This window comes from Impatiens glandulifera, chromosome 4 (assembly GCF_907164915.1).
Source record: "Impatiens glandulifera chromosome 4, dImpGla2.1, whole genome shotgun sequence".
Lineage (NCBI taxonomy): Eukaryota > Viridiplantae > Streptophyta > Magnoliopsida > Ericales > Balsaminaceae > Impatiens > Impatiens glandulifera.
The window spans coordinates 57,315,817-57,329,815 of record NC_061865.1 but is presented as its reverse complement, the minus strand read 5'-3'; the positions used below and the strand labels follow the sequence as shown (position 1 = coordinate 57,329,815).

General features: G+C 28.3%; 1 protein-coding gene across 1 annotated transcript; it reads right to left on the bottom strand.

Annotated features, from left to right (window-relative positions):
* Positions 1-11,334: 11,334 nt before the first annotated feature.
* Positions 11,335-13,559, bottom strand: LOC124935720 (polygalacturonase-1 non-catalytic subunit beta-like). Its single transcript, XM_047476138.1, has 2 exons — positions 13,487-13,559; positions 11,335-13,408 (listed from the first exon to the last, which is right to left on the bottom strand). Exons 1-2 carry the CDS (start codon positions 13,532-13,534, stop codon positions 11,570-11,572), a joined length of 1,887 nt encoding a protein of 628 aa, XP_047332094.1. The 5' UTR covers positions 13,535-13,559; the 3' UTR covers positions 11,335-11,569.
* Between the last annotated feature and the right edge of the window lie 440 nt (positions 13,560-13,999).

The following is a 13,999-nucleotide window of genomic DNA, read 5'->3' as shown; positions in this document are numbered from 1 at the left end:
ACAACTATGCATGTTTTTCAATTGAGAATTGTGATTTATATAATTTTGAGATTAATTTTAAAATAAAATTAGAACTTCATCTTGATCTAGATATTCAATTCAATTAATACTTTTATGTTATAACTATTAACTAAAATGATATCTTAAATTTGTGATGTGATGTTAATTTGAGACTCTCTTTTAAAAAATAACAAAATATATTTTTTTTTTCAACTCATTTTTAGATTTCACCTAATTTTACAATCTCATTCTAAATTCTTTATAATATTTTTTTTTATTGTGAAGGTAGTAATTTGTATAACACCTCATAATTAAACTCGTATTAATATTTATATTTTTAAATAAGAGTATTAAAAAACGGTATAAAAATAGAAAGTATAAAAGAGTGAATTTTAATTATTTTTTTGTAACCGGATTTTATTTTTTTAATTATCACTGTATGTATGATATTTATAATGAGAATAAAAAATTTACATAAACACCAACATTATTTTGTTAAAATTTGAGTGTATTATTGTAAACATCCCCACTAAAGTTAAGCTAGAACAAAATCATATAAATAACAACATTGATTAAGTTCGTCCCCAACCGACGGTTACGATGAATTGCCTAGTCTTAGGAAATTTTTAAATTCATATGTAGACAATTTAAATGACAAAATTCTTGAATTAGTTAATGAATTAGTTAATGAGTTAACACCATGAGGATTCATCATTCATGCTTGATAAGAATAATAATTATTATAATAAAGTGTTGATAAATTATTTTTTGCTAACATTTTGTGGAAAATAATCTTGATGTAAGTTGACCTAATAAATCAATTTTGGAATCCTAAGTTAGTAAGGCCCACCAAGATAGTGATGTAATGCCACACCCTTTGATTGATTTTTCTCTTTTTTGAAAAAAAGAAAGAAATAAATAATATTGTGTGATTTATTAGCACCAAAGTAGCCACCATCATAAATGACACAACAAGACACATAACCATTCATTAAAGTAGCCAATTTGGTTTTGTCTTCCTTTGCTACAATTACATATATTCATATGCACAATTATTTTAAAACCCTATTTTTAATTAAATTTTTAATGTTAAATAATATGTTGAAAAACTAAGTTAATTATACATTGGATTCCATATAATAAAAGTAGGTGTTTGGGGATTGAATTGTTGTTGATACAAGACTTTTAGATGGGTTCATGCCCACTTCATATTAGCTTATAGAAATTGTACCCAACTATCCACTTGAAGAGTGGAGACAAATTAGTCTTCCAAAAAATCATACCTACCATCATCAATATCTTCTCTTGTATTCCATTTTTTTTAAGCACTACAAACACTTTGTGCATCTTCCTTATTTTCTCTTTCTTCCTCTTTCCTTCTCATTTTCCAAAGATTGTTTTAAGCGATGGTGTTTTAGGCTCTATTTTGTTTATATAACTTTTGGCTCTAGCAACTTAAAACTCCTAGGAGGTTCTAGTTATTCCTTCTACGGTCATTTTGAAAGAGATTGATTCGATTTAACGAAATATATCGAGTGTTGAGAATATCGTTTTTTAACTAGTAGCGATGTTCGTTTGTGTTGTATTTTAAATCCTAAATTCATTTGCAATGAAAATCAAAAGTGTTAATCAGTGATTTTACATCACATAAAATTCGGTTAACACAATAAAAAAGCCAAAGAGCCCAGTTCTACATATTTTTGTATGTAGGTCCCGGGCGACCCGATCTGAACCCGACCCGAATCGGATCCGAACTTGGCCCGAAAATTGGGTACCACAATTATCCGAATTAGTCAGTTCCGGTAGATGCCCACCAGAATCAAATGTTTTTACAAATTTACTATATTTGACTTGTTAAATATAGTTTCTACCCGCTTAACTTAATTTTTATTCAGACTAACATTTTTTACCGAGTATTATTTTTATCGTTTAATATATTTTTAACATGTCTAACTTAATTTTGACTAATTTTTTTCGAAAATGGTCTATGTATATAAAGATTATAAGAATCATTTAAGCAAAACGATAAATTAAAAAATTGAAATTATGAAAATAATACAAATACGTTACCAAATAATTTATCGAACTCATTGATTCTTAAAAAATGAAAACACTCTGACCTACTCCATCGTTTTCCAAAACGAATATCAGAAAGCGTCATATTAATAGTATTATGAAGGATACGAATCAGACGACTACAATTATTGAAGGTTTAACAGTTTCTCTTATACTAGATAGTCCTCTAAAAAATAAGCGGGATAGTAACCAAAATATGTATTCCTACTATATTAATTGTCTCAGTCTAAACTTCACATCAACTACCCAAAAACTCGTATATCAACTAATGAATCTTAATCATACTCCATAAAAGACTTATTATATTATTTATTCTTGACAATGCAAACGAAAGTGAGTCGACAATTCCACCTCCTTATGACACATATGACATCAACTTATCACAATGTAACTTTTTTCCATAATGCTATAAGAATTCCACGAGACACCCTTATAGAACCAAGAGGCACCCAACCACCCAACGTCTATTACATAGATCCCTATATAATCAAGAGGTATGCAAAAATGTTGTATTATGGTTAGTCGTATGTGTCACGGGAATGTTAAATCGACAACTCTCTTTCTTTTGCATCGTTAAAGAGTGGTTAGTATTTTGAGTCTTTTATGGAGTATTATTATGATTCATCAAGTGATGCTCAAGTCTTTGAGTACTTGCTAGGAAGTTTAAATTGATGCGAATGATATGTCATGCCTATATATTTATGTTACCAACCCAATTATTTTTTGATGGACTATCTAGTTGAAGATAAAACGTTAAACTTTAAATAATCATAGTCGTCTGATGTGTATCATTCATAATGTTATCATTTATAAAACGGTAGAGTTGATCGGGAAGTTATTCATTATTATTGAGGACTTGCGAGCTCAATAACCTATTGAGTAATATTTTTTAATATCACGTTTAAACGATTTTTATCATTTTTAATATACATTAATCATTTAAAAAAATTACATAGATCCTTACAATCCACTAATTCATCTTTCGAATTTTAGTCTCACTAAAACATTATATGTCACGACCAAGAGTTCTTAATAGTGACATAATGACGCATCTATTCACACCATCATTGATTCCATTAACGTTTCAAGCAATAATTTTTCAACCATTGATAAAATATAAGCGGAAAACCCGGCAGTAGATCATTTAGTTTTTCAGCTGACAACCTTGATAGTTGTTCGATGAAGAAGGGCTTGAGTGGAAAGTATAGATCGCGCAAATTTGGCCACATTTTAGTCTTTAATTCAAGGACCTCCCAAGAGGGAGTTATTTTCATTCAACGTCTTTTATGAGTCGAGAATTACATTAAGATATTCTCATTGTCATCATAATTTGGCTCAAAATCTACCGATTCTTCATCAAACACACCGTAAATGAAATTAACAATTCATTATTTCTAATTTTAGGATAAATAATTCTAATATGGGTGGCTTAGATTATATCTTCCACATGTGACCAACATCACTTTTCTACTCATCAATCACTTTGGTCGAACTACACTCTGGAATAGGATGAGAAGGGTGGATGCCCTTAACTTTTGATACTCATCCACCTCCCCACACTCCCCTCACCTAAATAAAACCGATACCAATGACTTCCCACAAGTGGATTCAATGTGTTTATTCTTGATAAAAAAAAAAATACACATTAATATAACGTTTAAACTATAACATCACACATTTATTCCTTATAAACATAATAAACTTGCTTAACATTTTTTTTACACATGTTTAACATAATTTTGATCAGACTAATAAATATTTTTGATCGAATTGATATATTTATATACTTATCCGTTTATCTTAAGAAATAATTATAATCACTCAACTACTAAAGTTAATAAGTTTTAAAAAATATTTATAGATATAAAATCAATTAATATTGGTGTGTATTTAAATTATTTTTAAAATATATTATTTAATTAAAAAACAAAAATTTATGAAACCACCACCAACTTTGTAATCACGGACAGCTAAGATGTGACTGGTTTCGATGTGGAAAGTTCTTAAATCATACAAATTATTATTATTATATATATTACTTTTTATTAATTATAATATATTTTCAATATAACATAATATATATATATATATATAAATAAATATATATATATATATATATTAAATAATATAATTTTTTTTCAAGTAACCCAAACTTTGTAACCAGCCTGTAATTGTATTTTTATAGCTAAAACACACATTATTATTATTATTATTATTATATATATTCTTTAAGAAAATTAAAAAAAATATAGATTATATTTATTTTAAAGCATAACTTAAGGTCTCAGTTTCCTATTCAGCCGCCTAACTCACACCCATGTTAACCTCACTTTCTAAAAGAAAGATTGATTCAGATAATGACTAAAACTTTTTAAATAATAATAATAATAATGATCGGGGTTTTTTGTCTTTCTCTTTATTATTATTATTATTTTTTTATTTTTTTACTTTTATCCCGAAACAAATCCAATTCGATCATTCCACCCAAATGTCTTCAACCGAAATTCAAATTAAATATCCAAACCGAATCCGATCCATTGTTTGTTGATTTTATTATTTTACACAATTTTACATTCAAATAAAATAAAAAATATATATTTATATAGTGAAAAAATATTATTTATTATTATAAATAAATTAATATATTTTATTTGTAAATATAACTAATTTTTTTATAGGGTAATTTCCTTATTTTTAACTTTTAATGAATTTATATTTAAATATATATTTTAATAATTAATATATAAAATACTTAATTATATATATTAGTAATAATAATAATAAAAACTAATACATATATATATATATATTTTATTTTATTTTCAAAAGATCAATTTTTATTAAAAATAAAAATAAATTATTTAAGTAAAACGACAAAACATGACAAGAAAAAAAAATAAAAAATAAGAAAAAAATAATACTTAATAAGTTATCGAGCTCGTAAAACCTTGAAAAAACGATTAACTCTCCTGACAGACTCTTCTAACTTTTTAAAACGAATCTTAGAAAGCATAATAATAATAGTATTATGAATTATACGCATCGAACAACTACGGTCATTAAAAGTTCGACGAATTCTTTTCAACTAGATAGTCAACCAAAAAATAATTAGGATGGTAACCCAAATATGTAGTCCTGTCATATCAGCCGCATCAATCCAAACATCTCAACAATTACCTAAAGACTCGGACATCACCCAAAGAATCTCAGTAATACTCTACAAAAGGCTAAAATTACCAGTCACCATACGACAATGCAAAAGTAAGTGAGTTGTCAATTCAACTTATTCTTGACACATACGATAACGACTAGCCATAATACAACATTTTTTTATGCACATATCATCTGTTAGAATTCCATCATGAATAACGCTTCATCCAAAGAACGAGATCTTGGATCGAATCTTTGATACTCAAATATTTTTTCCCAATAAAAATTATATGGAATCATCTTAGCGAACAACTTGTAGAAATGCCCCACATAGAAACTATTCATATCTTGTCAATGCATAATGTCTTGTTCAGACGGTGACACTTGTTTGCGTCTTACCAAAAATAAACTTTATTATGGGACGAAGTCTCCATAATGTTTAATCTCCTTTCATAACTAATTCGACTAGCGAAACCATTAGACCGAGGAACAAACATGTCCTTAACTCTGGTATTTCTACATTTTGCAATGGAAGCAAGCTAATGATACAACATAGCTAGACTTTTGACACTACACCAAATGTCGTCCCAAAATTTAATCGAAGAACTATCCCTCACAATGAATCTAGACTACTCACGATAACTTTTTTATATTGGATAAATTCTCCTCTAAATGTTACACCCCGCTTAATAATTAGACATTTTAGTACCAACTTACATCTTATTATCGATGCCCAAAGACTATTTGGCTCCATTGCAAATCTACTACACCATTTTGATAGAAGAATTTTATTAAAAAAAAATCAGATCTCGAATATCTAGACCTCATTGATCTCTAAAACATTTAACTTTATCTCAACTAACTAGATGACAAAACGACGAGTTAGAAGATTCTCATAGAAATTTACACATTATTCTCTTCATTTTTACCGTCACACTCTTGAGGAGAATGAATAACGACAATATATTTGGGCATAAATGACAACACACTCTTAATGAGTATTAGACAACCCCGTTTCGAGATTATTTTACTTTTTCGTCTAAACAGTTTATATTTCATTTTAGTGATAATCGAGTCTTAAGAGGCCTTAGATCGCAATTTAGCACCTAATGACATATCAAGATATGTTGACGGAAGATCTTTTGGACTCCAACACATTTGTAAATCTTATCATTTTTTTATTCGACACAGAATTTGAAAAAAATATCTGACTTATTAAGATTAACTCGAAACTGGAACATTCACCGATTATTGTTTTCATGTCAAAATATTTTTTAAATTAAATAATTATAATTTTAAATAAATTCTCAATTTTATTTTGTGAGTATATCTGGCCAACCATCTTAAATAATCTCTCATTTTTTTTAAAGTCATACCCCATGTTAAAACATTTAACACAAAAAAATAAATGTCAAGAGAGGCTATGAATGAAGCCCATGACACCATAAAAGATTTATCTTCATGATTAAAAATTTATCAATATTTAAAGGCCTTAAACATGAGGCCCATGGACAAATATTTATTAGAAATTGTTTGTTAGTATGATCTGGTCTAACCTATTAGTCAAAAAAGATAAGCCCAATTTAATAGCTTGTGTAAACCAAAGCCCAAGTCGTGTTGAACAAAGCCATTATAGATATTTTGAAAGACCTATGGCCAGAATCAATAATCAATTATAGACCCCAACTATTTTGGGCCTCAAGCCCAATATTTGTAATTAAGTCAAAAAAATTGAGTTCTATTCATAAACAAAACAATTTTAACTTTCTAACAGGTTAATAACATTATTTTTTTATATTAAATTTGTTTCAACCTCTCATAACAATGATTGCCATCAAATATATATATATATATATATATATATTTGAAATATCTATGTATTTTAAAAAAATAAGATTTGTTTAAGTAATAAAATAGAATTTGGATATTTCTTCTAAGTTCAAGGACTGTAATAGATATATACCTACAAAATAATAAAAACTTTTCTAATATATATATATATATATATATATATATATATATATATATATATATAATTAATGATGCTTAATTTTTAAAGTGTCCGGATTGTCTGGTCGAGAGCTATAGTTAATTTGGATATATATGTGAGAGTAAATAGATACTTGGGTCGAATTGTGGATTGACCCGCCCATAAACTTAAAACGATTAAAAAAAATATTATATATATATTTCGAACTTTCAACCTAACCAAACCAATAAAACTCTTTAACCAACTAAACTAATAAGACTTTATATTTTAAATTCAATACAAAATTTGATAAATGCGAGACATTCACGAGATTTCACGAGATGAGAGATTTATTAGGAAAAAAAAATGTGATGAGATATGTGAGAAGATAAATTGTTTTATCGAAGTGAATAAATTAAATATTAAATACATATTATTATTTTTTTTATTAAATTTATTTTCTTTATATTTTTATTCTTTATCGAATGTGAATCTTTCTAGTAATTTAAAAAGTTCTAGAGCCTATTTAGCACAACATAAAGTTCTGAGGTGCAATTTGATATATTTATCATAGAACTAACAACTGGAGACCACAAAAAATTAATGAGTCAATTTCAGCACCGCACCTATTTTTTTTGTTCTTATTTATGATTATTATGAAGATGAATTTCTAAAGTCAACAAGACTTGACCAAGGGAGACTTTTTTTTCTCCACCTCTTACCTAATTTTTTATTTAATTCAATTACAATATTTACCTAATTAAATGACACATTTTAACAAATACAAAAAAAAGTATATGTGATTATGACAAAATGCTAGATAGGAAGATGACATATTTTCATATTTGAGTAGATGGGATGATACATTAAATATTATATCCCTTATTTATTAGTTAAAATGAATAATGTGAAAATTAGGAAATAAACTAGTAACAAAAATATAAAAGAGAGTGGAAGTAAATTGAGTAAAATAATCATAGAACATTAATAATAATTAAAATCAAGTTGATTATAACGAAATACTAGTTTTTAAGGCACTTTATTTAATATTTGAGTAAATGAACCGAGACAATATTTTCATATTTGAGTAGATGGGATGTTGCATTAAATATTATGTCTTTTTGTTATTAGTTAAGAAAAAATTGTGTGAAAAATAAGAAATGAACACATAACAAAAACATATCTGTGTATAGTAGAACATTAATAATAATTAAAATCAATGATTTTACTAAATAAGATAACTCAAATGACAAAACAAAAGTAATTTTAAGAGAATAAATATCACGAGTTTAATTAAATTACAAACGTCTTACATTAATGTAAATATGGGTTAGTTTTTTATATTAAAAAAATAATAATAATTTAAAACTAATAAATAATAATAGAGAGGATCTATTCAAATTAATCTCTAACCTAAATGTCACGTGGGTCACACATCTTTTTATTAACAGCTTTATGTTTTTCATTCATTTCAATCATTCTCTATTTGGAAATTGGAATAGGGAAGCCAAGTCTTTTCATAGGTAATGTTATTTTCCATATTGAACCCATGATTCTCATTATAAAATAAATTATCTTTAACTCATCATTTATCATAATTACTCCCAATATAATTTTAAAAACAATTTCAAATAACTCTAGTGCACCAAAAATAATTATTATCAAGAACAATTACTATTGTGGAATGAATCCCGATAAAGTTGTTTTTATCGATAAAAACATAATAACTTTTAAATAACAAACTTGTGTGAAAGGACAATTCAATCGTGATTATTCATATAAATAACATGAATTTTTTTCTTATTCAATAAAACATCGTTTTCATTTGAAAAAGTGTCGAAAACATTAATACAAAGATAGAGTTTGTTGAAGGTCTATGATTACTACTCAAATGTCAAACATCAAGATGGTTACCATCCAAGAATATCACTCTAATCAAACTTGGCTAGAGTGTTGATATAACATAAACAAAAATATTTGATGAACAAGAAGTCCATTAACTTTCAAAATGAAAATGACCCTTTACCAAAAAGATACTAACATTAAATACTAGTACATGGGTATATCATATATGATGACTCGTTGTTGATGTTGATGTTTCCTTTACCTAATTAATTAATTGTTTCATTATTTAGATCATCTCAAATTCTCAATCCAAATAGGCCTTTAATCAACCGACAAAGCAAAAGAAGTAAAACATAATTAAAGCATGAACAAATAAATAAATAAATAAAGGAAATAAAACGTGAAGAATCAAACATACAAAAAGAAAGAAAAAGAAACCGATCTGCTTTTCTAGCAAGAAACGTAAGTAAGTTTCTTTTTCTTATGTATCATGTTTTTTATACATCTTACTTTTCACATTTTACCTTTCCTTATTCTTAATTTGTTTTTTTATGGAGCCTTTGAATAAACTTTGTTTAAAAATAATTAGAATGAAATAGATTTATTATTAAATTTGTTAATATATATAATCAGAGTTTGTATTAATGTTATATTAGCGCAATCAAAGGATAGTAAAAAACATTATTTGTAAAACCAAAATTTATTAATTATTAATAGTTATTACTACCATTTTTTTTATAAATTTTATTATTTGTTTTATTAATTTACAAATAAAAAAATTATTTTATATGTATTAAAGTAAAGAAACCTATCAATGTCCTAATTATGTTAAAATATATATATTAGTATCACTAGGGCAATCCAAAACAACAGGTGGCCATTTATATGATTAAAGAATATTTTAAAACATTATCTTATTCAAATTGAACTTTTAGACAAGAAAATAAGTAAAAAAAAAAAATCAAAACTAAGTGTTTCCATAACAAAAAGAAAATGATTTTAGTGTGATGTTTTATTGGACCTTGTTTGATTGTGATATTTTTAACAAAAATCCACGTATCAAATTTTATTTTATTTTAAATCTTAATCATTTAATTTATTAATTAAAATATATTTAATTTATTTTTATAAAATTTAAATAAAATAAATTATTATAATAATTCGATCAAATCAATTATTAAATCTTTTGATTGTCATCTTTTATTCATAGATTTGTCTAGTTTTGATTCTTAACTTTCAAAATTTTAATTTTTTTAATAAAATGGTGTTACACGTTTTATAAAAGAAATCAAATAACTGTACTTTTCCATAAAATGTTTTTTTTTTTCAAAACCTAATAAAATTACTAAATCACCTAACATATTCTCTTAATCCAAATCTCTTGTTATAATTTTTGAAATTGGGGAAAGTAATTGACTTCTATTTTTGAGTATTTATTCCTTCTTATCAAATCTATTTTTCTGTATGACATTATTATCTTTATTGATATGATCCAACTCATCCACCATTTGCCTATACTATCACAAAATTCAATGAAAGAACCCATTTAATGCCTATCAACTAAATCTATTTATCATATCTACCCATAAATAAATAAATAAATTAAGTAGTTGTTACCTTTATGACATCTTTTTTCAAGGTATAAATGCTTTCTTCTCAACAATAACATTTAATTTATTTGAAAACTATAATTTGAATTCACAATCCCAACTAAGAACTTTAGATGTTTTACTGTTTTAACTATATATATATATGATTTTATTATTTAAATAAATAATCCATTCAACAAAAATGAGATGGGAAAGTAGGGCCAACCACAGCTGGCCATGGCATTTTCAATCCTCACAAAAATAATACAAATCCTCCATCCTCTTATTTGGACCACATATTATATCCCATGTGGATGCATCTTTATATTTTGTCACCCACATTTCTTTTTATAATTTTAAATTTTGTCAATTAATAAATTATTTATGACTTGAATTTGATACCCTTTTCTTTAAACATATATGAGTATAACTTAAATTTATAATATTCAACAAATTTAAAGTGTGGATTTCGATATAAAAAGAATCACAAATAATTAAAAATTATATGATAAAATGGTACCCATATAATTTAAGTAATAATTGGACAATATAAATTTAATTAGTTAGAAATGTAATATATTTTTTTTATCCACAAACAACAATTGTGACAGTGTTAGAGAGTTCTCCATAATTAAAAAAATATAATTTTTATTATTTTACTTTTTGTGTTTGATAAATGCATGAAGAATAAACATGTAAATGTGATGAAGCAACTAGACATCAAGAGAATATAACATTATTAATAATAATTAATTTATGAAATTTTAGCTACTATTTCTTAATTATTACCAATAAATATTTTAACTTGATTAGAAACCAAAACACAATTTGCAATTTTAAACCCTCCAACCTTTCTTTCTTTTGGATCAAACCCATATCGCTCACTCTTTCGTTAACAAACGGGTCGGATCCAATTTCACATATTCGACCCACTCAAACTCTAATCAGCAGTTGCCCAAGTCATATCGTTTTCGAAAATCCAATGACAAACTTCCGTCTTCCCGGGCGACGACCCAAGAGCCATAAACGCTCCATGGGTCGCGCTCCAATCGGAAGTATCGAGATGACATATGGCAACCCCGTGATTGACCTTAACCTTAGTTTTCGGGTCAAGTAGATCCGCTTCATAAACCCGAACCTTAGGAACAGAGTGACAGTAATACAGTAGATAAGGGAACAAAGTTTGATGACAAGAAACAGACTTGGTCACTTTTCCACCGTTGATTCCTTTAACAGATCCAACCATCACATCCTTCTTTGACCCATCTGTGTTTTCCGTTGTTCGAACGACGACGTTTCGACCCAAAACCGATATCGCAAAGTCAATCATATCCTCAGCCGACCCGACGCACCGCTTGTTCTCCCCTTTACTCGCCGCCCTCTCGCAATCGGAAAGCGCTGACGTCATCATCGTCTCCATGGCGGACCCGTCGCCGGCGTGGAAAATGTTCTTCATCTCCGGCAGCTTGGAAGTTGAAAATGGTAATTTCGATGTGATTAATCGGGGTAGAAATGACCTTTTAGGCATTTTATCTTTAATATCAGGCATGGGCATAACATTTCCAGTTTTCAACATCTCTTCTTTAAAGAATTTACCCGGTTCAATCCACTTATTTACCATCATGCCACCATGCCCCATCATCGCCGTCGCTGCGGCGGCGCCGGGCGGCGGCCGGGTGGCGTAAGATGAAAACGAAACAGCATTCTTATCGGCGTAATCTTTGAAAGTTGTATTAACGCCGTAGTTCTTGAATCCGATTTTCTGTCCTTGACCACCTTTACCATAACCGGTAAATATATCAGTTCCTTCGTTAAACGATTTGTAAGTAGTGAATCCGACTTTAGCTGCGTTTGAATTCTTAGCGTACGATGTAAATGAATCGTCTCCTACATTTGATTGATCTCTGTAGGTTTTGAATGTATCAATTGCTGAGTTTCCACCATCGCCATAGCTTTTGAAGCTATTTGTAGGATTATTACCGGTTTCTCCGTACGAAACAAAACTGTCGTTTGCACTGTTTCCGACCTCACCATAGGCAGCGAAGTTAGATCCGATAACGTTTGATTCCTTACCGTACGATGAGAAATCAGCGGCGGCGCCGTTTCCGTTTTTACCATAACTGTTGAATTTCTGGTCGCCGGAATTTGAAATATCTGAATAGCTTGTGAATGTTTGTTTTCTTCCGTTTGTATCATCTGAATAAGATGTGAATCGTAGATTTGGAACATTGATATTATTCATGTAGTTTTTGAACTCACCGGCGCCGCCGGTGGCTTTTGTTCCATAAGTGTTGAAGCTCTGGTCGCCGACGTTAACTTCCGGCGCGTAGTTAGCGAACTTATCTACATGACCGGTTGAGTCGCGGCTGTACCGTCGAAACGAATCGACGGGGATATTTTCGCCGTCGGAGTAGTTCTTGAACGAGTCGAATCCGCCGAGTCGACTCGTACCGTAATTGGTAAAGTTTTTGTTTAGATAGATAGCGAAGTTTGAATCTTTATCGTGTTTATCTAGACTCTGTTCTAAATCTGGAAAACAGAGTAGGTTTGATTTAGAACAGAATGAAGGTAAACTCGACTTGAGATCGTTCTGGCCGGCGAGTTTTACGAAAACGGCTGAGTCAACTGAGTTCAACGGCGATGCTTTGTTGATAAGAAACCATGGTTTTGGTAAATTGTTTGAGATCTCCTTGTTCCAGTAACGGATTAGAGATGCTTTTGGTGTGAATGGATTATCTCTTTCAACTCCTTCTCCGGCGCCGGCGCCGGCGAAAACCATCTACATTGGAAAGGAAAAGGAAATTATTACATAATGTATATACAGTTTGGGATTATTTGAAAATGGAATGGAACTTACAGTGAATGGCGAGAGGAAGAAGATGAAGATGAAACAGAGATAATTCATTTTTTTTTTAATTTTTTTTTGGAGTGTGTGTTTATGAGTGTGTGAGAGAGAAAGAGGGTAGAGAGAGAATGTTGGTGGGCATGTTTGGATGGAGGTATAGATTTATATACTATTTCATGGTGGGGTTATTGAAAGAAGGGAGAGTTTGATTTAGGTTATGAATAAATAATGGCTTGTTTGGCTAAAGAAAGATAATAATAATAATTATTATTATTATTATTATTATTATGTAATAATATATTGTTATCCGTATCTGCTTTTAATGGTAAAGTAAATATTGATTAAGAAAATCTAACTTTTTTAATTTATTCAATTCTACTAATATGCTAGCTAGTATTTGTCATTGTTATAACTTTTTTTATTTAATTTAGATGGTAAAGTAAATATTGATTAAGAAAATCTAACTTGTTTAATTTCCTCAATTCTACTAATCTTTTTGAATTTTCCACTATCATAACTTTTTTT